Source organism: Varanus komodoensis, unplaced genomic scaffold (genome assembly GCF_004798865.1).
Source record: "Varanus komodoensis strain SLA01 unplaced genomic scaffold, ASM479886v1 scaffold35, whole genome shotgun sequence".
Classification (NCBI taxonomy): Eukaryota; Metazoa; Chordata; class Lepidosauria; order Squamata; family Varanidae; genus Varanus; species Varanus komodoensis.
In genome coordinates, this window is record NW_025335856.1 from 650,278 (window position 1) to 674,191 (window position 23,914).

General features: G+C 42.7%; 1 protein-coding gene across 4 annotated transcripts in view; it reads right to left on the reverse strand.

Annotated features, from left to right (window-relative positions):
- Window positions 1-313: 313 nt before the first annotated feature.
- Window positions 314-23,914, reverse strand: part of CASP2 (caspase 2) — a 35,713-nt gene continuing 12,112 nt past the window's right edge. For 3 of the 4 annotated variants that reach the window (XM_044439542.1, XM_044439543.1, XM_044439544.1), the window contains 8 exons: window positions 23,076-23,157; window positions 20,881-20,975; window positions 19,941-20,117; window positions 17,347-17,475; window positions 16,894-16,984; window positions 3,628-3,771; window positions 3,406-3,515; window positions 314-2,752 (listed from right to left, as the gene is read on the reverse strand). In XM_044439542.1, coding sequence (XP_044295477.1) covers window positions 2,618-2,752; window positions 3,406-3,515; window positions 3,628-3,771; window positions 16,894-16,984; window positions 17,347-17,475; window positions 19,941-20,117; window positions 20,881-20,975; window positions 23,076-23,157 — 963 coding nt within the window. In that variant the 3' untranslated portion in view covers window positions 314-2,617. Of the gene's footprint in view, window positions 2,753-3,405; window positions 3,516-3,627; window positions 3,772-16,739; window positions 16,796-16,893; window positions 16,985-17,346; window positions 17,476-19,940; window positions 20,118-20,880; window positions 20,976-23,075; window positions 23,158-23,914 lie in introns of those variants that run through there. The other variant, XR_006415616.1, reaches the window with a different exon arrangement.

The window sequence follows — 23,914 nt, forward strand, 5'->3', positions numbered from 1 at the left end:
ACCATCAAAACCACAGTATACAACAGATTACACAATTATGTAGTTGCATGGGGTGGGGTGGAGTTAGGATAATGATATTGCTCAGAGAATGCTCTTGGAGGGGTCCCGCTTTGAATGCTCTAAACATGGAGGACAACCACTCAGAGCTACACAAATCATACACTTGCTGTATGGGTCAACATTTCAGTATCAGCACAAATAATTTACTACCATGCCAGGGACCTCTGGCAATAGGGAGACTCATTTCTTGCATAAGTTGTGTTGTAAGTCTAGAAGAAGATTCCAGGGCCCATAATAAAAGAGACAATGCCTGTTAGAAAAATGAAATCACTTTTTATTTTGGCACATAGAGGCAGTCTACATATAAACATTTATTATAAAAAGTGGCAGTGATAAAGATCTGGCCTCTCCTTTGCAAGGTGTGGGGACAGCTGTCCTTACACAGTTATCAAGCACCAATTTGTGACGAAATCTGCCACATTTTTCTATTTTTACACAGAGGAAAGAACCCCTGAGTTATCCTCCTGAGCTGCCCGTTAGCCCTGAAACCACACTTACTCCCTTCCAGGCATGACACACAATCCAGCTGCAGCATTTGGACTTCGGGGAAGAAGAAAAGGACCTTCATATTCACTGGACAATGCATCCCAGCCTTCTGTTCCATCGCTAGATTATTCTCCCTCACTCTCTTTTCCTAACAATTATATTTGTTTATTTAAAAAAATATATGAACATCCTATAAAAATATTTTTCAAAGTCTTGGAAAAGGGGATCTTAATGGGCAATAAAGATGAAAGAGCATCTACTTCAAACTAAGGGAACTGGTTTAAGCATTAAGTCCTCGATTCTAGGCTTATTGGGGTATAAAAAGTCAAAATATTAAAATACAGGCAAAAAAGAGATACAGGAGTGCAAAGATACCTGCTAAGCTTAGGGTCCAGTAAATCTAGGTGCTAATTGCCACTACAGCTAAGTACCTACTGATGCTGGGTGTTTGGAATGTTGGACCACTTCAGTTTACATACATATGTATAAATAAAACTGAATGTTCTAAATGTTTTTTATTTCTCAAGGTAGTTCTTTTAATAACAGGCCTGGTTACAGTAGCGGAGAAAAGAATGCATAGACACGACTCTAGCAAATTATATTCTTCTCCCTGTTTCCCCTCACTGGCCCAACAAATACTTGTGGGCAAGTATGGCACTTTGTTCTGCTGAGTATACAAGCTAGCCATCAAATCCTGAAGACTTCACTTAACTACTGTTCCCCATTTTGTCCAAACTGTAAAGCTATGGTTAACACCTTTGGAACCTGCAGGGATACAAAGCCAACTTCTATGCATGTTTCATCTGAGTTTGGATGGAAGAGAAGACAACAGTTAATTGAAGTCTTGGCTTATGGCATGATGGAGAATCAAAGTAACTAAATGCAGGGGTACAAGGCTCAACCGTATCTTAGTTTATTAAAATTGGATATGATCATGCAAATGTGTCAATTGTCCAGTTTGGTTCTAAGAAGTAATACGTATGTAACTCATTGAAAAAACTGTATAACCTATATAATTAGGCTTGCATTTTACCATTCACTGATGACAAGTGCTTGAGTAGAAAACTCCCCCTCCAAGTCTTCTACAGGAGGAAAAACTTAAACTACATTTACACTTTATGCTGCCTGCAAGATAGCAAAATAGGAATACGATCCTATGCATGTTTACTTGGAAATAAGCAAAAAACTAGCAGAATGGATATTCATCTATTAATCTCAACTGTTTCTAAATCCTGAGTGTTGTGGAAAAAATGCTTCCCCCCACATGTATCACCTTTTTCAAGAGATTGTATGGTAAACACCAAGTAGATACAACATTTCTTTTCAACAAAACTGAAATTACAGCTGCATCTACAGATGGGGCAGATTATTTAACCATATAAAACAACTTCAGTATTAGTCCATCTACTCCAAACTGGCTTTATTAGTCTACACATCCTTCATTTTTTAAAATGAGGTCCCTTTTCAGCTTAACTAGACATTTTTCAAGTGTACAGGTAACCAAGGAAAACATCATGCACTTGTTTTAAAAGCATAACATTTGATGTATAAAACTTAGGGTTTTTTTTTAAATCATGTTTCTTTTTTATATAAAAGTACTATGAATGATCATTAACTTTCCTGTTTGCTATAAAAACACACAAACAATAATTAAGGTGCTTCCCATTGGTCCCAGGTTTGGGCACATAAACCTAAAATTGTAAATTCTGAATGGGGTTGCAGAGAGTTGCCAAGTTCTGTCGACAATAATGAGATCAGTGAGATTTCAGAGGGAATCTCAAGTTGCCTCCCATGCACAAGCAGCTCAAACCATTTCTATATTGTCTTTCCACAGGTCAGGATGCTTCAGATAAACATCACATTTTCATTAAAATCAGGAAAACTCAGAAATGAAAGCAGGGACCATACGCAACAGCTCATCATTCTACCTTTCTGCTGTGCTTTGAAGCTCTCTCACAGAAAATGTTATGAGAAAAGTGCAGCCCTAGACCTTTACTGGAAGGTCAATGCACAGAGTTCTAAGTTGTTTGCCTTTAGGGGAAGCAGGCCCCTTAGAGCAAGGAAGAGAGGGCTAATTCCCAGGATATAGTCCTGGGAATAGGTACAGGTCTCGGCAGAGAGTGCTACTATACTCAGACATCTCCTTGCAACGATGGAACTCTGTACCAGGGGCATGGCCTTCTCGATGCTTGATCAATCTGTTCACCTAAAAAAGAGAAAAAGCACTTTTGACTCTTGGCGTATGTTATTTCAGTTCAAGAGAGATAGGACCTGTGTTTGCTTCACACCTGCAGACATGTAGCTAAAGCAGGGGTGGGAAACCTACTTCTGTCACAGGATCCACCCATACCCCACACTCCACTCCACTATTGAGTGCTAGAGAAATGTTTCCTTTTTCTAGCACTGAGAAGAGAAACCCTGCTCTTATTTTTGAGTGGAATTTCCATGATCAGCCTTAGAGAAAGACAGCCAGGGAAAGTCTGCTCTTTTCCCCATGCACAGAAAAGCACAGGGTAACTGCTCTGTTGCTTTCTGCACAAAGGCATTAGAGGACAGGGTTTTGAGAGAGAGGGGTCTGCACTGATGTCATTCAGCCCTGGGGGATGTCCCCAGAGGCCATCCTGTGCCTAGGGTCAGAACAGTTTCAATGAGTTATATATCGTGCTATTTCTGCTGCACAATTCTTCCCAAATCTATCTGAAGGTACAAGATAATAGCATTTAATTCTCCTGGCTCTTTATCTCAAGCACACGCCACAAGCAGTTCAATGTTAAAGCAGTAACATACCACTTTTGGTATCTCTGTATGTAAACCCATCCAGAAGCAAGAAGCAAAGCAAAGCAAAGCACTCCAGCTCACCTTCACAAGCATGTCAGCCACATGCATATTTCTGGAGTCTTCAGCAAACACAGTGGTAAGAGCTTCTATATACCAGGATCCACGCTTAGTATTTCTCATAGCAGCTGTACCTATAAACAAAGGAATAAAGCCAATCCAAAGTAAAAAGAGTTCAGAAGGTGTAACAACCTTACAGCACTTCACTAGTAGCATTGCAGACCTTTACATTATTATCCAGGATACCTTTCAGACATGCATATCCACAGATCATATCAGAGCACGTGGGAAGTCGCAACTTCTGATTTTCGTTGGCATCACTTTCTTCACAACCTGGGGAGTCAGCACGCTCATTTCCATCTATTTGGTCCACTCCACGGTCTGTCTCATCTGAAAAGGAATACAATGGTGAAAAATCAATTGCATGAAGGTTTGTCAAACAACGTTTTAATGGCAATCATTATTTGCATTCCACTGGTAGACATTACCCACACATTCCTTGTCACAGATTGCACCTCCAGCAATACAGACTGACACTTCCCAGGACAGTCTTACTAGCCATTTAACCTTTTCTGCAATTATTTAACTGCTCCAAGCACACTGGTACTGGTCACCATCACACATGCAATTAACACTCATATCAAAATATGCATGATACACCAGGCTCTGACTGCTAAGAAATGAGGGGGTGGGGGGAGTTGGAAGGAACTAGAGGGTTCCTGGTCTCTCTATGTGTGTATTATATCTGGCAGAAGGGTTTCAAGATCCTCTCTACCTTTCTGCATTTCTGGGAAGGCTTCTGAATATCCAACAGTCAGTACAGTTAGGACTGTAAAACAGATAAAACATTTGTGCTAAGCAGGTATTAACCAAAATAGTAAGAGACCAAATAGATCATTCCTTGCTCATAATTTCTCCTTTTTGAGCAATACAATAACCCAAACTTCCTCATTATTTGTCAGATATTTACTGATAAAAGAAGACAAATGTCTGTCTAGGAGTAGTTGAAACCAAAAAACGCCATTTCAGAACTAGAACATTTCCACCATCACTGCTGACCAGAAGCTTTGCACTCACTAGGACAGGCTTCCCCATAGTGATGCCTTCCAAAGAGGCGGCAGACTACAGTGCCTGCCAAACCCTGCTAATTTAGCTAGTTCTGCTTTCAGGTGGTGGGAGTTATAGTCCAACACATCTGGAGTATATCATGTTAGGGATGGCTTGCTCTACATGAATTTTAAAGGAACTCTGTAGAGTGAAGTAGCTGACCTGGAACCAACAAAGTAGTTTGATTCTGTTAGCATTTGAACAGATCTTTAAACCCCAAAACACCTCTGGGAGAAGCTGCACCAGCTACTGCCCCTCTAAAATCATCATGCCCTTCAAACTGTACAATGCACTCAGATTTCTAACCGGTAGTAAATGTGTACACAGGCCATTTAGAGGTGCTATATTAAAAGGATGGTGTAAATACAACACTTGATTGTTGCAGAGATGTTAAATGTGTAGGCAACTTGCCATGTTTCACAACATGGGATTACGTGGTACTTTGGAAACCATCAACTACCCACCAAACGTTAAAAAGAAGACAGACAAGTCTTTTTGCACTGGAGTAGCATCTATATGATCATTAGCCTCTCTAGCTTTGATATGGAAAGCATCATATCATTATCCATTAGCAAATCCATTACAAGGGTAGAAGACAAGAGTTATCCAACTTGTGACTCTTTAAGGTTAACACTTCTTCACACAACACATAGTTGAATTGCGGAAAACATTACCATGGCCACTAAACATGATGGCTATGCACTGACTGGAGACCAGCTGCTGGGGAATGTGGAAGTGCACTTATGTCCCACTTGCAGGTGTCCCACAGGCAGCTGGTGGCCACTGTGTGATCAGAACCGTGAGCTAGATGGGCCTTCAGCCTGAGCAGGCATAGCTTTTCTTGTGTTGTTACAACAAACTCAAGCTTTGAGGTAGCTACAGCCTACTTAAAATGGATCCAGTAATGACTGCAAAACATTTCCAGTAGAAAGGAACTTGCAACATTGCCAAATGTTTTGACTTTCAGTAAATTAAGAATGTTAACAATTTGGTTCAAGAACAAAAAATATGTTTTATCTTTGAGATAAAGCATTTATCCTGAGAACTGCTACACCTATCCCAATAATCTTTTATCTCTCTTATCTATGTGTTCAAAGTGATCCCTACTCAGGCATCTATCTGCTCAAAAAAAGTCATCTCTGCTCAGGCATTTTGCATTCCCTGGATCCAGGGGTGGTAAATGCCTTGTTACACTTCCCAAAAAACAGTGTTAGGAGACTTCTGCTCAGCTTCATATCCATGCTGTGTGGTCCCACCAGGTTCCATCTTGTCTTACATGCAATTTAACATCTATATGAAACTGCTGGGGGTATCACCTGGGAATTTGGAGCATTCTGCCATCAGTATGTAATGCAACCAACACCCCCCCCCCGATTTCATCTGAATTATGAAAGGCCGTATGAATACCAGGAGATAGTGATGGGCAGGATGACAGCCAAACAACTGAAATTAAATCTGGATAAGATGGAAGTTCTACAGCTAGGCTTCCTGGTCCAGAAATTCAGTAAACCTGTTTGGGTGGAGTAGCACTCCCTAGATGAAGTGGGTATGCAGTCCAGGAGAAACCCTCAACTTGAAGCTGACACCAAGATCTAAGTAGGCTCAGCAGTGAGCACTGCTTATGATCAATTATGGACAATTTACTGGCTATGGCTATTTCTGGGCGAGGATAACCTGGCACCAGTATTTCATGTTCTGGTAACTTCATGACTGGACTATCACAAAGGTCTTTATTTGGGGGACTCCAATATAATCTGAAAACTGTAGCTGGTGCACAATGGTGTGCATGCTGTCAGGAAGAGTGAGAGAATATCACCAGCTTGGAAATCTCTGTACTGGCTACCAGTGAACTACTAGGCCCAATTCCAGGTACCTGAAGGACCACCTTCTCCAGTGCTATCTGCCTAAGATTTAAGACTAGCTGGGGAGATTTTGTTTGTGGCATCCTTGAGAAATGTGGCCAATGGAACATTCACTCTGGTGGCAACCTACCTTTGGAATTCTCTTCCACTAATGACTGAGTTATCCTCCCATGAGGTTTTCATTCATATTTACTTGAACATGTGTGGGGCATCCAAACAAGTGTTCTATCAATTTTCTGAAGTTGTGATGGTTTTAGTATAATGAATTATCTGTAATGTGAGTGTCATTTTAATAGCATGAAGGTGTGGTATTTGTCATATATGGGTTTCACCACCCTGGACTCCATGCAAGAAAGAGCAAGATCTAAATAAATAAAGGATTCAACATTTGGTAAAGAGCATTAGATTTGAAATATTCCCATAGGATGGCAAGTAAAAAGGTATTACATTAACTACCACAGAATACTTTGGATTTGCTAAAGTGAATACAGAATGCCACAATTGTTAAGTTTTCCTGATTCAAGTCTCTCTTCTGTTTTTCTGCTCCCCAAGTAAGACTGCAAAGGAAGAGCAGGGCTATCACTTTTTTCCATGTTCCTGAAGAATAGATATTCATTAGGCTCTGTCGCTTGCTTCATTGTTCATGTCTCCTTCAAACAATTGTTCTACCAAGTAGTTGGGTCTAGCCTATACCAGTCTTTTTCAATTAACATGAGGTCTTCCAACTCTTCTGGAGTACAATGCCCATCAGCTCTCACCAAATGCCATGCTAGCTACAGATAATGAGACTTATGCCCACCAACTGTTTTGTACTGCTACATTATGGAAGACTGGTCTATACATTCAATATTTGGACAGTTTTGGTACTTTTTCATGGCAGCTCCTGGGGACTATATAATTTCTGCATGGGGGGTGGTGGAGGGAGAGGAAATGCCATCTCCAGATTTCAGGTGAAGTTTTCCATAAAATTTCCTGACACTTCTGGGTAGGTAGGTAGGTCACATTTAAGACAACAACCTGAAACATCCACTTTTGTGCTCAATAAACATTTGTGCAGTGATTTTTACTTTTGTCCAATATGGGCCCAAGGACATTAAAAGGACTAGAAAAGTACAATATATTGAAATAATTTGTGGAAGCATCATGGAAAAGATGATAGGAGAAAGGGGATAAATCTTATTTTTCCAATTTCACATGAGGATTAAATAGCTCCTTGTAGTCAAGGCATAGTCTTTCAGTCGCATATTATAAACCAAAATCTTCTTTAGTTTGCCAGCTATCAGAAACTATGGAACAATGAGGAACTGTGCTATTGGACTGTAATTGCTAGAAGAATATCTCTCCTCTTTTACCAGTGGCAACAGCTGTAGTACCTTGCTGATGTATGTACTACGTGAAAAGTAGTTTGGAGACTCAAAGGACGGACATTTTAGAGCTTTTTGTGGGAAAATCACACTTTTCTAATTCGGCAGTTAGAAAATGTGTACACACAAAACTAATGAAAACAAAATTAATATGGCTAATTGACTAAAAGTATAGCTGCTGATGTCTTTCAGTGAGGAAAAAGGATCCAAGGCTACACTATAATTGCAAAGCATATAACTGTCCACATTAGTTCATGTTGTTATTTTCCAAAAGAACATCAGTTTCAATTTATAACATCATATTCTAAGTTACTTTCAACAGATATCTTCAATCTCAACTGTGGCATCAGAGAAGCTTTTCTCAGAATTGTTAAGAACAATTACTGCAAGGCACACAAACAGGTGGACAAAACATCCTAAACAGATTTTGCAATTAATTTCAGGTCATAAATTCCAGCTAGATTTTTCACTGAGGTTGTTCAACAAAGCCTCCATGATTTACAAAATGTTACTGTAGCTCTAAACCCCAAAGAATGTGCCTCTCTCACTTAACTGAATCCTATACATTTAAAGAGTATGATTCAACAGGCACCTTTTATGGTAAAGTGAAGAAAAAAGCATCTGCCCTTGCATGTGAAAATGAAGATTTATGATGTTTTCACTGATCTTGGAAAGACTTCACATGGCAAGTATCAATTTTGCACTTCACCAATGGCTGATTATGCACAATAAGGGGTGTGCTGTACAGTACTGTCATTGTTACTTGAGCAGAATATGCTACCAGCACATGATGTTCTATGCCAAAGTATGCAACCTGAGAGCTGAATGCCTCCCCCTTTAGCTGCTGCAGTCACCTGTCTGCACTCTCTACTCCCTTCCCTAGGTATTATTATATAGGTCGCTCATCCTCAGCCACTGCTACCAGAGATCAGAGTTATCTACGTGAAGATTTCTGGAATGTGTGTACATGAGCATGTATGTCATTCTGTTGCTTTGACACCAAAACAGTGATTTGGTGTTCCTCAGAGAGTTGATATAAAGCTCATTTTCAAAACATCTTTTCCAGTTTGCATGATTGCTTATATATGTCCTCCAACAGAATAGGACGGAATATTAGAAAAGCAGGTTGCTTACCTGTAACTGATGTTCTTCGAGTGGCCATCTGTGCAGTCACACATATGGGTACTGCGCCTGCACAGTGCCTTTGGCTGGAAGATTGATAGCTAACGGTTTTTGGCGGGAAGCTCCGCTCCCCCTCCCCCTTGTGGCCTATAAAGAGCGGAGCGTCTGCCATTTTGTTCAGTCTTTGCGACCGAATATACAGTATGTTAATGGAATTTTTTTTTTTTTTTGTCGGTACCATAAAGGAGATGGTCGGTACCGAAAATGCCCTCTCTTATCGACATTGAGCTGTCGACGCATCCACTCACCAACACCGAGCAGGGCCGGCAGGCGGGTTGTGTGACTGCACAGATGGCCACTCGAAGAACATCAGTTACAGGTAAGCAACCTGCTTTTCTTCGTCGTGGCCTCTGTGCATCACACATATGGGTAGATTAACAAGCTTCCCATCAAAGGAGGAGGGAAGGTGTCCTTATCGAAGGACGGAGGAGAGAACAGCTCTACCGAAGGAGCAGTCCCGTCGAGCCCGAACATCAAGACGGTAATGCTTGGCGAAAGTGCAGGGATTCGCCCAAGTAGCGGCTCTGCAGACGTCATCAATCGGAACCCTGGATGCGAATGCAGAAGATGTAGTGACAGCTCTAGTAGAATGGCCTCGAGGAACTGAAGGCAATTCGAGCTTAGCTAACTGATAACACAAGACTAGTGTGGACTATCCATTTAGAAAGGCTTTGTGGAGTGACTGGGTCGCCCTGATCTCTAGCTGAATATTTGATGAACAGTTTATTGGATCGCTGAATAGACTACGTTCGCGATCGATAAAAGGCTAAACAACGCCGAACGTCGAGGGAGTGCAAGGATCTTTCCAAGGGATTCGACGGCGATGGAAAAAAGGCAGGCAGTACAATGTCTTGTCCTGTATGGAAAGGTGTAGAGACTTTGGGCAAGAAAGATGGGTCGAGACATAAAACGACCTTTTCTCTGTGGAAGTTTAGATAAGGAGGGTCGACGCGGAGGGCACAAAGTTCACTGGCCCTCCGGGCTGACGTGACAGCTACAAGGAATGCCGTCTTCCAAGAAACTGATCGGAGATCCACAATCGCCAAAGGTTCAAAGGGGGCCTTCATAAGGGCCTGTAGAACTACAGAAAGACTCCACATGGGCATAACCAGTCTAATTGATGGATTAAGATTATACAGTCCTTTCAAAAATCTCTTGAGGATAGGATGAGAAAATAGGGGTGATCCGTCGACTAAGCCACGGTAGTAGGCTATTGTAGCCGTATACACTCTAATAGAAGACGGCTTCAGTCCAGAGTGATGCAACTCCAGAAGGAACTGAAGAATTTGTTCGATTGATGAGACAAGTGGGGAGAACGAATGAGACTCAGCAAAGGTGGAAAAACGTTTCCATTTAGCCGTATATGACTTCCTTGTGGACGGCTTTAGGGCAGAGTCGATAATATGCTGAATCTCAGGGTGCAAGAGCGTTGGGTTCGAATTCGACGGGGTCTGTCTCGAACCGGATGGTACGGAGAGACTGTGGCAGTGAGAGGCACCCGCATGGTTGGATTTGAGAATCGGAACCGAAGCAGTCAAAGTAATCGTCGATACCAATGGATTAACAGAAGCTGTCGGATTCGAGGTTCTCGAATCCGTCGTCGGCCCCAATGGAAGGTCAATCATCGAATCCGCCACACTGTCAGGTTCAATGAGAGCAAGTCCGGGTGATGAAGTGCGCCGTCCATTTGCGTTATAAGATATGGAAGTGCCGGAAGATGAAGAAACTCCCCGCGGGAGATGTCAAGCAGTTTCGCAAACCACGCCTGACATGGCCACCAAGGGGCAACTAGTATCCCCGATGCACGGTCGCTCAGTATCTTTGCTATGACCCTCATCAGAAGAGGGATCGGAGGGAAAGCATATAAGTTGATGTTGTCCCAAGGGATCATGAATGCGTCCCCTAGGGATGCTTGTCCGATTCCCGCTCTGGAACAGTAAGTCTCGCATACCCTGTTCCGTCGAGTAGCGAATAAGTGCACATCGGGGAACCCCCAGCGCCTGAAAAGGTGGTTGCGCGTATGAGGATCCAGTTCCCACTCGTGAGAAGTGAAGTTGTGTCTACTGAGAAGATCTGCGTGCACGTTGTCTGTGCCAGCCAGATGAACGGCCATCAGAGTAATGTGTCTCTCAATGCACCAGTCCCAAATTCTCATAGAAAGCCTGGCTAAGGTCGGTGACTTCGTCCCTCCTTGCTTGTTCAGATAAAAAACGGTCACTATATTGTCCGAAGTTATCTGAATGATCCGATGATGAAGGAGGTCTTCGAAAGAACGAAGGGCTTTGAAGACTGCCAGCAGCTCTAGGAAGTTGATATGATTTGTGGATTCTAGACAAGTCCACGTTCCCTGGGTAGACAGGCCAGAGCATATCACCCCCCATCCTAGGAGAGACGCGTCAGTACCGAGAGTTATCAAAGGAGGTCGCGCCCTGAAGGGGACTCCCATCACAAGATTGGTCGGTTTCAGCCACCAGCACAGGGAGTGGAGCAAGGAAGATGGGATCCGAATCAGTTTTGACTGTGGGTCTCTTTGTGGATGATACGCCTTGTTGAAGAATAGTTGTAGTGGGCGAAGCCGAAGTCTGGCATGTGGAACTACGGCAACTGAGGAGGCCATATACCCCAGGACCCTCTGGATGGATCTCGCCGTAACCGTTCCCTCTCGTCGGATTCGATGGATATGGCGAGCGAGAGTCTGCTGTCTGTCCTGAGGGAGGAAGGCTTTCTCCAACGTCGAATCCAAGCGGGCCCCAGTGAAGGTGAGCGTCTGTGTCAGAAGAAGAGAATATTTCTCTGTATTAATATGTAGGCCCAGACTATCTAGTAAGGTACGGGTTGTATGGATGGTGTCTAGGAGTCCTTCTCTGGATTGCGAGACCAACTGCCAGTCATCGAGGTACGGGTAAATTTGTATGCCCTGAAGGCATAGGAAGGCACAGACAGGAGCCATGCATTTGGTAAAAACTCTCGGAGCCGTAGCCAGTCCAAAGGGTAAAACTGTGAACTCATAAAGTTGGTTTGCAACAGCAAAACGGAGGAAATGCCTGTAAGTTGGATGAATTGAAATATGAAAGTAGGCGTCCTTCAGGTCCAGTGAGGCGAACCAATCCCCTCTCCTTAACAACGGCAAAATGTTTTGAAGGGTGGTCATGCGAAACTTTCTCGGTATAATAAACTTATTCAAGTCCCGTAAATCCAAAATCGGACGTAGACCACCATCCCGCTTGGGGACCGTAAAGTATCTGGAATAGAATCCGTGAAGTCCGTCAGATGGAAATACTTGACGAATCGCTCCTTTAAGGAGAAGTTGATGTATTTCGTCGAGAAGTACCGGCGAACATGAAGTAGACCGGATCAGACTCGATGGAGGAACGATGTCGAATTCTATTCGATAGCCGTGTTGAACAATGGATAATACCCACTGGTCAGATGTGATGGACTCCCAAATGGGGAGTCGGCTTCGGAGCCGATCCCCAGATGAGAGGGGGGTGGGTATTAGAGGAGCATGAGGAGTGGTTCGCCAGTCCCGTCAGCGCTGCCTCCGATCGACGAAATGACGGCGGCCCTGTTGGAAGCGCTGTTGGGGCTGAGGGCGGCGGTGCTGTTGATGCTGTTGTTGCTGGCAGTGTTGCGGCAGCTGTCTCTGCTGGTATGACTGCCTGTAGGATGGCCGATTCCAGGACCACTTACATCTGTTGTGTGACTGGATCTCCATCCTGCGCGCTGTCATTCTTGACTCATGCAGTTTCTTGAGTTTGTGGTTGGTACGTGAATGGAAGAGCCCGGAACCATCAAAAGGCATCTCTTCTATTCGCCACTTGGTCTTCTCCGGGAAATTACAATTCCGAAGCCATGCGTGTCTCCGGAGGGAAACGGCACCGACCAAGGCCCGGGGGTCAGTGTCCACGTGGTGCCGTGCCGTGGACAACTGCTGCACCGCGACCTGCAAGGCTTCTTTGATTAGGACCTTCGCAAGGTCACCCTGGTGGTCTGGGAGGGTGGAGGCGACATTGTGGAGGCGCTGCATAATAAAATACTGATATCGCGCCAACGTCGCCTCGTAGTTGGAAATGCAAAGTCCTAAGCCCGAGGCAGCATAGACTCGCCTGGCCAGGGAATCTATTTTCCGGCCCTCCTTATCCCTTGGCGCCGTATGTCCTCTTGCCTCTCTGCCTTGCGAGGATTCAACGACCGCCGAATTTGGTTTCGGGTGCTTTAGCAGGAAGGGGATGTCTTCTTCCCAGACCCTGTACATAGACTCATATCTCCTGGACGTCGGCTGAGGATGTGAAGATAGGTCCCAGGGCTGCGTCATCGCCTGCCGCAGGGTAGTTATAAGCGGCAGAACGATGGAGGTCGATTGCTCCCCGCAGACGACATCGTAAAACTTGTCAGTCGACGGTCCCGGGCGCTGGGCAGCGTCGACGTCCAGGGACTGGACAAGCCTCGACATCAGCTCTGCGAAGGAGATGTGTGACTCATCGGGTGACGCAGGATCCTGGGATGTCACCACGATGTCCGGGGAGGTTGAGTCTACTTCAGAGTCATCCGAATCAGCACCGTAGTATGGGGGGGCAGAAGATGATGACTCCGCCGGCAAGAAGGAGCGCTGCTTCCTTTTTGCGGGGATCGAGGTGGCACCCTCCTCGAATCCACTGACCGCGGTTTGTCGCGGGGTGGAGGTGAGGATCGCGCCCTGGGAGCAGGGTAGTACCCCACAGAGAGTGGGTCTCCCCAAGGTTGGTAGTAGGGATGACAACTCTCCGGGCGTTGCTCTACCGAGTGGCTCCTCCGATTCCCTGGTGGGGACAGGCCAGCTTCTGTCTCCAATGCCACCGCGGGCATCGGTGTCAGTGACCTCGCTCTAGGAGGGGAGTCCTGGATTTCCCCATCCGAAATAGACCCCCATAGAGTTGGAAGGGGTGCAGGCAGGAGGTTGACCGCACGTCGGGGAGACCCTTGAGGGGTAACCCGCATGGCCTCCTGAAGGATCGGTTTGGGCGGGGTTGGTATCGTAACCGCCACCAGTACCGAGGGTCCCGTTGGCTCTGAGTACCGATGTCGGGAACGGTCCATGGACTTAGCCTTCTTTGGAGGCTTAGAGGCCTTCTCCTTTCTGGCCTTCTTATGGCCTGCCGGCTTCTCTTCGGCATGCTTCCGCTTCTCATGCCTCTTTTTTGGTGAAGCAGAGGGGGCCACCAAAGCGGACGCACCTTCATCCGAAGGGCGTGAGGGTGGAGCCACAGAAGTGGAACCAGGTTTTGGGATAGAGACGAGTGGGTCTGATTGCATCAGAGCCCTATCCCAAAGGAGCCTCCGAAGCCGGTTCTCGCGGTTCTTCCTAGCCTGCTTTGAGAAGGCTAGGCAATGAACGCACTTATCCGTCCTATGCCCCTCTCTGAGGCAGAGGAGGCATAGGTCGTGCGGGTCAGTAGGTGCCATTTTTGACCCGAAGTCCGCACATTTGCGGAAAACCACTTGCTGCGCCATCGCAGAAGAAGAGAAGAAAAAGAAGAGCGATAGTGCAGAGGGTAAGTATATATTTTTGGTTTGTTTGTTTTGATAGATCGAAGAAGAAATAACAAGAGAAAAACTACACAGAAGCGGGAAACGAAGAAAGGGGAAAGTAGTGTAAGGGCAATATATAAGGAGAGAACCAAGAATAGCCAAAGCGAAAGTCGAAAGCGGCACGAGGCACAGCGAACCCCAGTCGCAAAGACTGAACAAAATGGTGGACGCTCCGCTCTTTATAGGCCACAAGGGGGAGGGGGAGCGGAGCTTCCCGCCAAAAACCGTTAGCTATCAATCTTCCGGCCAAAGGCACTGCGCAGGCGCAGTACCCAAATGTGTGATGCACAGAGGCCATGACAAAGAACAGGACAGAATATTAATCTTGGAGGATAATATTCTTATATTTTTATTAATTTATATTTTAAATTAAGATGTTACTTTAGTCACCATGAGCACTATTTTTGGTGGAATGGTGGTACAGTGGTACCTCGGCTCATGAACGCCTCAGTTCATGACCAAATTGGGTTGCGAACAGAAATTTCATTAAAAAATTGCCGCAGGTCAGAAATTCTGCATTGGGTGATGATTGCGAGCGTATCCGCCTTCCCTGCACGGGTGCGATCACGTTCATGCTGGGCGGTGGGGGAGTTGGCTGTGATTGCGCTTGTGTTCCCTGCCCAAGCATACCCACGCCCGCCTCCCCCCGCATGCCCACCTCCCTCCACCCCCCTGCACAATCGCTTGGCTGGGGGGGGGATGACCACGATCTTTGTTGTTCTTTGTCACTTTGCTTCACATTTTTGCAGAATGGATTAAACTTATTTACATTGACCCTTATGGGGAAATTTGACTTGGTTCACGACCAATTTGGGTCACGACCAGAGTCCTGGAACAGATTAAGTTCATGAGCCAAGGTACCACTGTATATACATTTAATAAAGAAAAAAAATGGCATACTTAAAAAAAAACACAGAAGGGACTGAAAAGCTATTTGATTTTGTCCATCCAGCAGGGTTATTCAAGTTCTGCATAAAATTGAGAAGTGTGGCTAACACCACCAAAGATCTCAAAGTTGAATCTGAGGAGAACTTAGGTTTCCGTCAGGTATTTTGTAGTAAGTTGCTTCCTTCTGAGAAGGCAGATGACAGACCATACTTTAGAGACGAGACCATTAAGTAGATCCCACTTCAAGGTTCCACAAATCTATTGAAAACCACCTATGATAAAACTTACGGCACTTAGCCTATACTTAACTATACCGTACCTGTACTTTTTATTTAGGAACACATGTTATATTTCGTATAGATTTAGATTCTAACATGATTTGAAAGGATGAAGGAAAATAAGCTACCTTATGAATCTCCCACCATTTTCCATGCTGGTTACAGTCTCTTAAAATTAGCAATGTATTAGGAATCCAGTTGCTTCAGCGAAGTTCCAGGGAATCTGGCCTGCTTTCTCTCTATCCTAAGTCCACCTCATGCAGAGTGTTCACATGGGCTTCTGGCAGGCTGGCAGTGAGTTCAGGTGAGGCTGGCTTGTACACACCGCCCGCATGTCCACTGTGCAAGTGGAGTCCTGCTTCTGCGCATGTGACTCGCAGGCTTTCTGTACTTTGTACAAAGTATTATGTACCTTGTGTATTTCTGCAAAGGAATGGCTAGCATTCTTGCATGTTCACGGATCTGTTCTTTGCTTGGCTCACTTGCAGGCCGTGGACAAGCACAGGAAAAACGACAGGCGAGTGCAAGAGTCAGATTCTGGCCTGATCTTCACATCCCTACTTGAAACATACCATAGGTTTGCAGGTAACCTTCCCAGGCTATGCACTCTATGTGCTTTCCGGTAGCTTTCTTCCATCATTCCCATCACTAGATTTCATTTCTTTCATACTGGACTCTCTCACAAGGGACCGTGAGGAGGAAAACATTTTAACGTCTTTTTTTCCTACATCCTGCACAGAGCTCTAAATCAATGAACATTTAAAGGGAACCTCAGGGTAGCCAACTATTTCAGTAGACTTTCCTTTCAAAGGGATTTGTAATGCTTTTGCTGTAGAGATGAAGGTTTTTATGGAAGGTGGGTTCATTCTCCCAGCATCCAGCAAAGAGAAACAAATGCCAGTCTAGCTTCAAGAGAAAAAGAGCAGTTGAGATAACATTCCAGCACACAGATAAAATCTCCATGCTAGACTGTGATTAGTGCGGCTAACTGCCCCTCACTACACATGCAAGACATGGGAATTATCCCAAAGCTCCCCTTCTCCTTTTTCATGGTACTGCAGGGTCTGTGATTTGCTGACCACATGCCATGCAGAGTGAGGCGCACTTACAGAGAGAGGTAGTGACAACAGCAAGGCAGGGAGGTGAATGTGGGTTCCGCTTATACCTGAGAGAAGCAAAGAGGAGAGTTGAGCGCAAGCTGTGCAGAAGGGGGAATGTTTGTGAAACACAGGTACCCACCCCCGCCCTCCCTGCAACACTTACCTCCCCGGCATGCTTGAACGAAGAACATTTTGGGCTTATTCTGAAGATTAGGGCAGTTTGCATTATCAAAGAGTCTGAAAATCTCCTGCAGCTGTGAAAGAATGAGGAAGCAAGGAATAAAAATTTCTTAAACTGTTAGATCATTTCCCCCACCATTTAAAACTTTTTCATTCAGGTATATTAATATATTTTATTTCTTACTGTGTAAGTCACCCTGCAAACATTTATATTGAGGAGTGGCACAAAATTTTTTTTAGAACAGATGACCAAGAACAACGTTTGCATCATCACACCAAGATCACATTCCACCCTACTCTTTCTATAGTTATTCTGCCAGTTAATTCCCAGTTCCCCCAAATAACCACAGATGTACTTCAGGCAGAGGTTGGTTGTCACCTTCAACATTTCTATATACAATCCGACCCAAGAGAGAATTCACATATGGTAAGTTACCTGAACGAGCCTGCCATCAACTCCATAGACTCCACCCTCTATGCCATGTGAGAGAAGGGACACTATGCAGGAATCTACATCTCTGTGAGCTGGAAGCTTTGAAAATTTTTCCAATTCTTCCTGTATTTCCTGAGAAAGAAAGATAACCAAGATCAGCAGTCCCTGCAACTGCACATACCAATGAACTAGAATATGCACAATTACTAGAGTAAACCCAGGTAGGTACGTATGTATGTATGTATGTATAAATAAATAAATGACAGCCCACACTCAAAGGATCATTACGGGTTAAGTTATGTTGTTCTTGCTGAACAATGGGTTCTTGCTGAAATGTGGGTTATCATGTTGTCTGAACCCAACCAAGCTAACAAACCATGTTACCCACAAACAACCCACGCAGAGAATCCATGTTGTGTTGAGTTGTGAATTGTTCTTGGGTTGTTCTTGTTCAAACTATGGTTAGTATGAGTTCAGAAAATACAGTAATTCCCAGTTAACAACCCACAGTGCAATAAACGAGTGTTATGTTGCCCAAACTCAGTCTACAGCCACACTTGTTTACAGCTTTTCGTGTCACACAACCCTGGCTAAACAGGCTTGTTGCCTGTAGGCTCGTTGCTACCAAGAAACTGTAGCATGCTGATAATTAGGCTAAACTCCTGGCACATGACCAGCATGCACAAGCATGGAAAATAAGCCACCACAGTTTCTTTCCCCTCCGTAGTTGTACAAACTAGGCCTATGACTGCTCTTCCTTCTCAGCGTTTAAAGCAGATAATTAAGACTATCTTTTAAGCAAGCTTGTTATGGTTATTTGTATTTTTACTGCCAACACTTGGGTTTTAATTTGTTCCTTTCTCTGTTGTATTTTGTCATTTTTATTATCCTGTTTTTGTTTATATGTATACTAGCATGCTATGAAGATTAAAAACCAGTTTATGCTATCAGGTTTACAATCCAATAAGCAATTAAAAAAAGGAATTGAAGGGAACAGAAACATAAGTAAATTCAGACACTAAATCTTCATAATGTTACATAAATATTTAATGATTGAGCAGAGACAATTCTGGGAGTGAAGAAGCCCAAAGTCCCTGCAGAGCTGATGAAAGGCCATATTATCTCATTTCTCCTATTGCTGTAACCTGGAAGAGATTTTTAAAGTTTCACACCTTTTCCTACCATCTTCTAAAATGGTCTTATTGATATTGAACTTTCAGAAATCTTGACCAAAAAGTGGGTCATCGATTGTTTACCTGAAATTAAATTACCCTCTGCATCACTGCTGAGAGCTTTACAACACCACATTCTTCGTGTGCACCATACTAATAGGATGTCAGAAACCAATGTGTGTCTTTTAAAAACAAGTAGCATGTGCTGCCAAAAATCTTTATGTTGCTATAAAAAAGCAGTAAGGCAAGTTAGTTGAGCTGTGCTATTGGAAAAGGATCTTACATTACAGCAGATTTCAGATACAAGCTGGAAATGAAGCAGGCTAAAATGAAACTTCACAAGTTATCAGAAGCACTGAAGAAAAAAAAATCAAACAAAAACTTTTTAAAGTTGAAGGCACTGTAGATACAATCGTGGACAGACCTTCTTGTTCTTTACATACTTGGGTCTTGCCCATATATTGAAAGATTTTGAAAATAAATGATTTTGCTTATCAAAAAACATCTGATGATATAGCTCTATATTAATTAATTACACGCATACTAAGCTATTTTTAAGTTGGTACAAAATTACAGAAAAAAACACACTTTTCTTAATTTTTACAGCTAAAATCCTTACTTTAAAGCACTGGGAACAATATATCCTAAGGACAGGGTAAAAGATTAAAATAATAGAGATCTCGGAGAGATCCATTCAGAGTTCAGAAACTCTAGAGTCAAGGTAAACAATGCCATTATGGCCCCTTTTTGTTAACATTTATTTTTTACCCAGGAAAATCAGATCACTGTAGCCACTATGGAGTGCTAAACTGAAATTTGGCCTAAAAGTGGCTTTTTTTGTTTTTGCCTTTTTCTTCTTCCTCCCATTTTAAGAAGATACTTCACAGGAGTCCCTGCGTCAAACACATTCCCTGCACCTCCCAAAGTTGCTTATCCCTGTGCTAGAATATGTATCGGCTTCTATTTGAAATCAGTAGACTGCTATTAGTGATGCACGTATGAAGAATTTTAATGACATTTCAATGAAAAATTGAGTGGACAATGTTTATTAGCCATTGTATGGAAGAAAGATTGGTATTATGTTCTGTAGATTTGTATTACCATTTGTTAAAAAGCTTTAACAGGTTGAAATCTATTTATTAGATTTTTAACCAACTCCATTAGCAACATTACCTAAATATAGCCTTTGCTAATAAAATAGTAATGATAAAGAAATTAAAGATAAAATACTTCATAAAAATAAATGAAATTGTGATAGCTAGGTAATAATGGTAACAATTCCACAGGGCAATACAATCTGTAGTAAATATAAAATATTTGCTCCCTCAGAACCTTTTCCATGTTGATAATTGCACCAATTAGTGAATTCACTGCATGTAAACAATTCGAGAAAGTTTTTATGTTTGCTTAATTCTCCAGGCTCACCTCTGCAGTCTGGTCATGTCGTACAACCACCTGGTACCCAAGGTGTTTGAAGAGCATATCTAGGGCAGCGTAATCTACATTTCCACCAGAACGGAACTCCAGATCTGTCTCATTGCTGAACCTCACATTACTAAGTATAAAAGCGAGCCCTCGTGGGCGTGATTTCAACTTGTATGCCTGTGAAACAGAGGTAATATGATGGGTCCTGTTTCCAGGTACAGATGTTAAACAGTAAAATCACAATATAATTAAAATGAATCATAACCCAAATGCTGATGCACCTAGGCAACTCTACTCAAATAAATGCAGAGATCAGGAAGAAAAGTATATGTATACTGTATGTTGGTTGAATTCTTTCAGAATCCACCCTTCTAGCATCTGAGGACTTCCTCTCATACTTGGGCCAGTTCTGTAAAGTGACCCAAGCCAAGTGGAAGTCTGTGAATGTTCATGGACCTGCATTTGCCCTGCCAGCAACCTTCCCAAATAGGTGTAGCTGCCCCAAGTGTGGCTGCAGGATGCAGAAGAGGGCTGCTGTGAGCAAGTGGACTAGGTATCATTCCCAGTGACCAACCTTCTTCCCATCTTGGACAGTTAACAGCAGCAGCATGGGGCATGGAAGAAGGGCACTGCTTCACAGCACGCGGGACTCAAAAATCCGTAATTTATGTTATTTTAACAACCTGGTGAAAGAAGACATGAAGCTTTGGGAGGGAATTAAGTTATCTAAGAGGAGAAATGACTGATTAAACAGATGCATTAAACCACCTGCTTCTATTGTTTAGTCCATGTTTTGAGAGTTATATGGCTGCTCATGCTTCTACAATTCATTGTGAAAGATAACATGTTTTCTCCTGAATGAAGCCCGTGTATGAAATTCTTTAGGAGACGCTCGTCTAGGAGAAAGAGAAATGTAGCTCCCAACCCTCAGATTACTTACCAAGTGCTCATGAGCATGATAGAATTCTGGGGTGCATGGCTTCACCTGAGGATAGTGGGGGCCGTCTCCATTATCCAAGGAATGCTCCATTAGCTCTGCAAAGACACATGCATGCAAACAGCTTAGCAACAAAACAAATTGCTTCTGTCAAGTCATATAACTTGGAGATACTTGGAAAATTAGCATTGTGAACTTCTTACTCAAAACTATCTATCTCTACTGAGGTACAAGGCTGGGGTCATGTTTTACTTGTGTTTACCTCACTGAAAACTCATTTTAGCAAAGTTACATGTGCTAGCATTTTTACTGAAGGAACAGAGGAGCTAGTCCAGAGTTTACTTCTAATAGAAACAGTTGAGAAACACAAATATTTTTTAGTAGAGCTGGAAAATTTTGGGTGGGAGGCCAGATAACTACTCACCCACCTAGCACCCTCCATGGACAGAGTGACATCAATGGGCAGGACCATGTCCCTTGTCATTATTTTTTTCTTTCACCTGATATACAGGAACCTGACTTTGTGGTGTACAGGCATTCCCTGGCCAAGGAAGATGAGAAGGATAGAGGAATCCTAACCAAAATCTCCAACTGCTGAGCTAATAGGAAGATTCCCTCTCTGCACCTCTGCAGAGGACAGGGATTTGGGGATGGGTGTCACCTGGTAAGCCAAGCTTGAATGACAGGCCTCAGGTTCCCCATTTGTTTTACCACGATTTTCTGTAGTATTTAGAATTGGAATTCTAATCCTTCTAATAATGCAGAATTCCAGGACCAAATAAGGCACTGTGCTAATTGCCTGAATGTAATTTAATGTGCATTTTAGTTAATTAAATAGCATTTAAGAGGAAGCTTGGGCAGGCTTAGTACAGTAAGGGTTACATGTGAATTCTGCATTTCATGGAAACTTTCATGGAGAGTCACAGTATCTCTTTAAATGTACATAACAGTGCCAAAGAAGAGGTATTTTTCAGGATTGTAAAAAGGTTATAAACAGTTGAAAACACTACTGAGATCTGGAGAGTTGAGCAAAATCCACCTCCAACTAGAACTAAAACCTGAATGGTACATTGTTCCAAATAACCTTTATTCAGTTCTCCATAACATATACTAAGATATGAGAAATGCTTCAGGACCTATTACTCATCCTAGAGGTCTAACAATTCTTTGTGGATGAAGAACAATATTGAGTACTGATACTTCTGTTCAATCAATCACCTTGCAGTGCTAATGGAAAAGTACTAATTGGAAAAAAAAATCTGCAGAAATTTTAAGGGAGATATTTCCACCCAACTTAAGGGTTTTTCAAAAGGAAAATGTGCACATTCATGAATACTTGTGGGAGGAAATCTGAAATATTTTCATAAATAAGAAACAACAGACAAGGTTTCTAAAAACAACTTTAGAATGTTGCTTTAGCTGCTTTTCAGTCCTGCTAAATGACTTCTAATAACTATTTAAAATACTCTATAGCAATGTATCATTCCAGTTCAGATATATGGTAGACATGCAAACTCTCAAATTCTTTGGCTGTTTAAAATTGTGATATATGAAATAAAGTAAGCTATCACATCAAGAAACAAATTAGCATATGAAAGTCAACTAACAGCAGCCAATTATATCTGATTAATTCTGTGTTAGAACTATCACTAACAGACATATATGGGAAAACAAACTATTGAATAATTTATTTGGTGACTTGTTAATAATAAAACATGCTGCAAATTAAAAGATCAGCGGGATACAACAGAATCCATGAGCTTTGGTCATAAAACGTGGATACTATTCCTGCAGTGAAGCTGTCATTTTATATAAAAATATACAATTTCTGTATTTTCTGGAGATACTTATTCTCCAGACAGTGGTCTGGACAGCAATGTCATTTGCCACACAGACCAGATCTTATGAATAAACCAGGTTCTATTCAAAACGAACAGTTAACCTCCTAATTCTAAGGATTTCTAATACGGAAGTAAGTACCTCCCAAGTGCTTTATTTTTATCTATTTATAAAATATTTATCTCTCCTTCAATTTAAACAATAAGCATTTCTGCAAAGAAGCAGACTGGACTTTTGAAGAACTGTCCAAAACAGGAAAATAAAGACTTTCTTATTTTGCACATTAATTCTGTGTCATGCAGGTTGCGTAAGTTTTTAACTGCCACAAGTGAAATAGTCAAATTCCACAGCAAACATACCATGATGCCAACGTGGCCTTTTTTGTGAAATTCCAGATTCAGAGTCAGAAAATGGTTGACTTTTTCCGTAGCCACGAGTGAGCTGAAATTAACCACATAAAATCATGAAACTGCCAACTAAGAACCCTTCTAGCTTTGAACAGCACAGATGAAAAAGACAGGAAAAACATTGATGTCACTCTTTTGTCTGCAGGATGTACACATGTGCCACCCAACCCATGTAGCCTGTTATTGAGCAACTCAGGAACAAAATGCACAGAAAAAATGTAATGCTTATGAACTCACATTTATTGAAATTTGGATTCAATGTAGCCTCTCCTACTCTGCCCTATCCTTTTCCAACCAGATGTGTACAAATGAATTTTGTTCCCCCAACTCTATCTCATCATAGCTATCATATTTTAACATGTCTCATTGTAGGATTCTGTGACTCTCCAGCTTCACACCAAAAATGGAATAACCAAGTTGCAGTTTGGGAAACAGTTGAATAGGGAAAGGAATGGGAAACCTTATACTGATACCATTAGGAGCAGGTTTGGACTCCATTACCTCCTCATGTGTTTTACATGTGTTTTACATCTTGGTTGTAGGTTTTGCTTTGTAGTTTGATAGTTTGTAATGGGAGGCAAGAATAGTGATGGACATTGGAGTCAACCAAAGCCAAAACTAAGTGGGCCTGCTCTGGATCATTTCTGAGGCTTTCTGAGACAAACCAAGCTTTTCTCAAACAACCAGAACCAAATGGGACCTTGCAACATTTGCAAAATAGCTTCAAGAAAGACAGATATCGTGTCTCTAAAAATAGTGCATTTTTCTTCACTAAGTAACTTGTGGGCCTC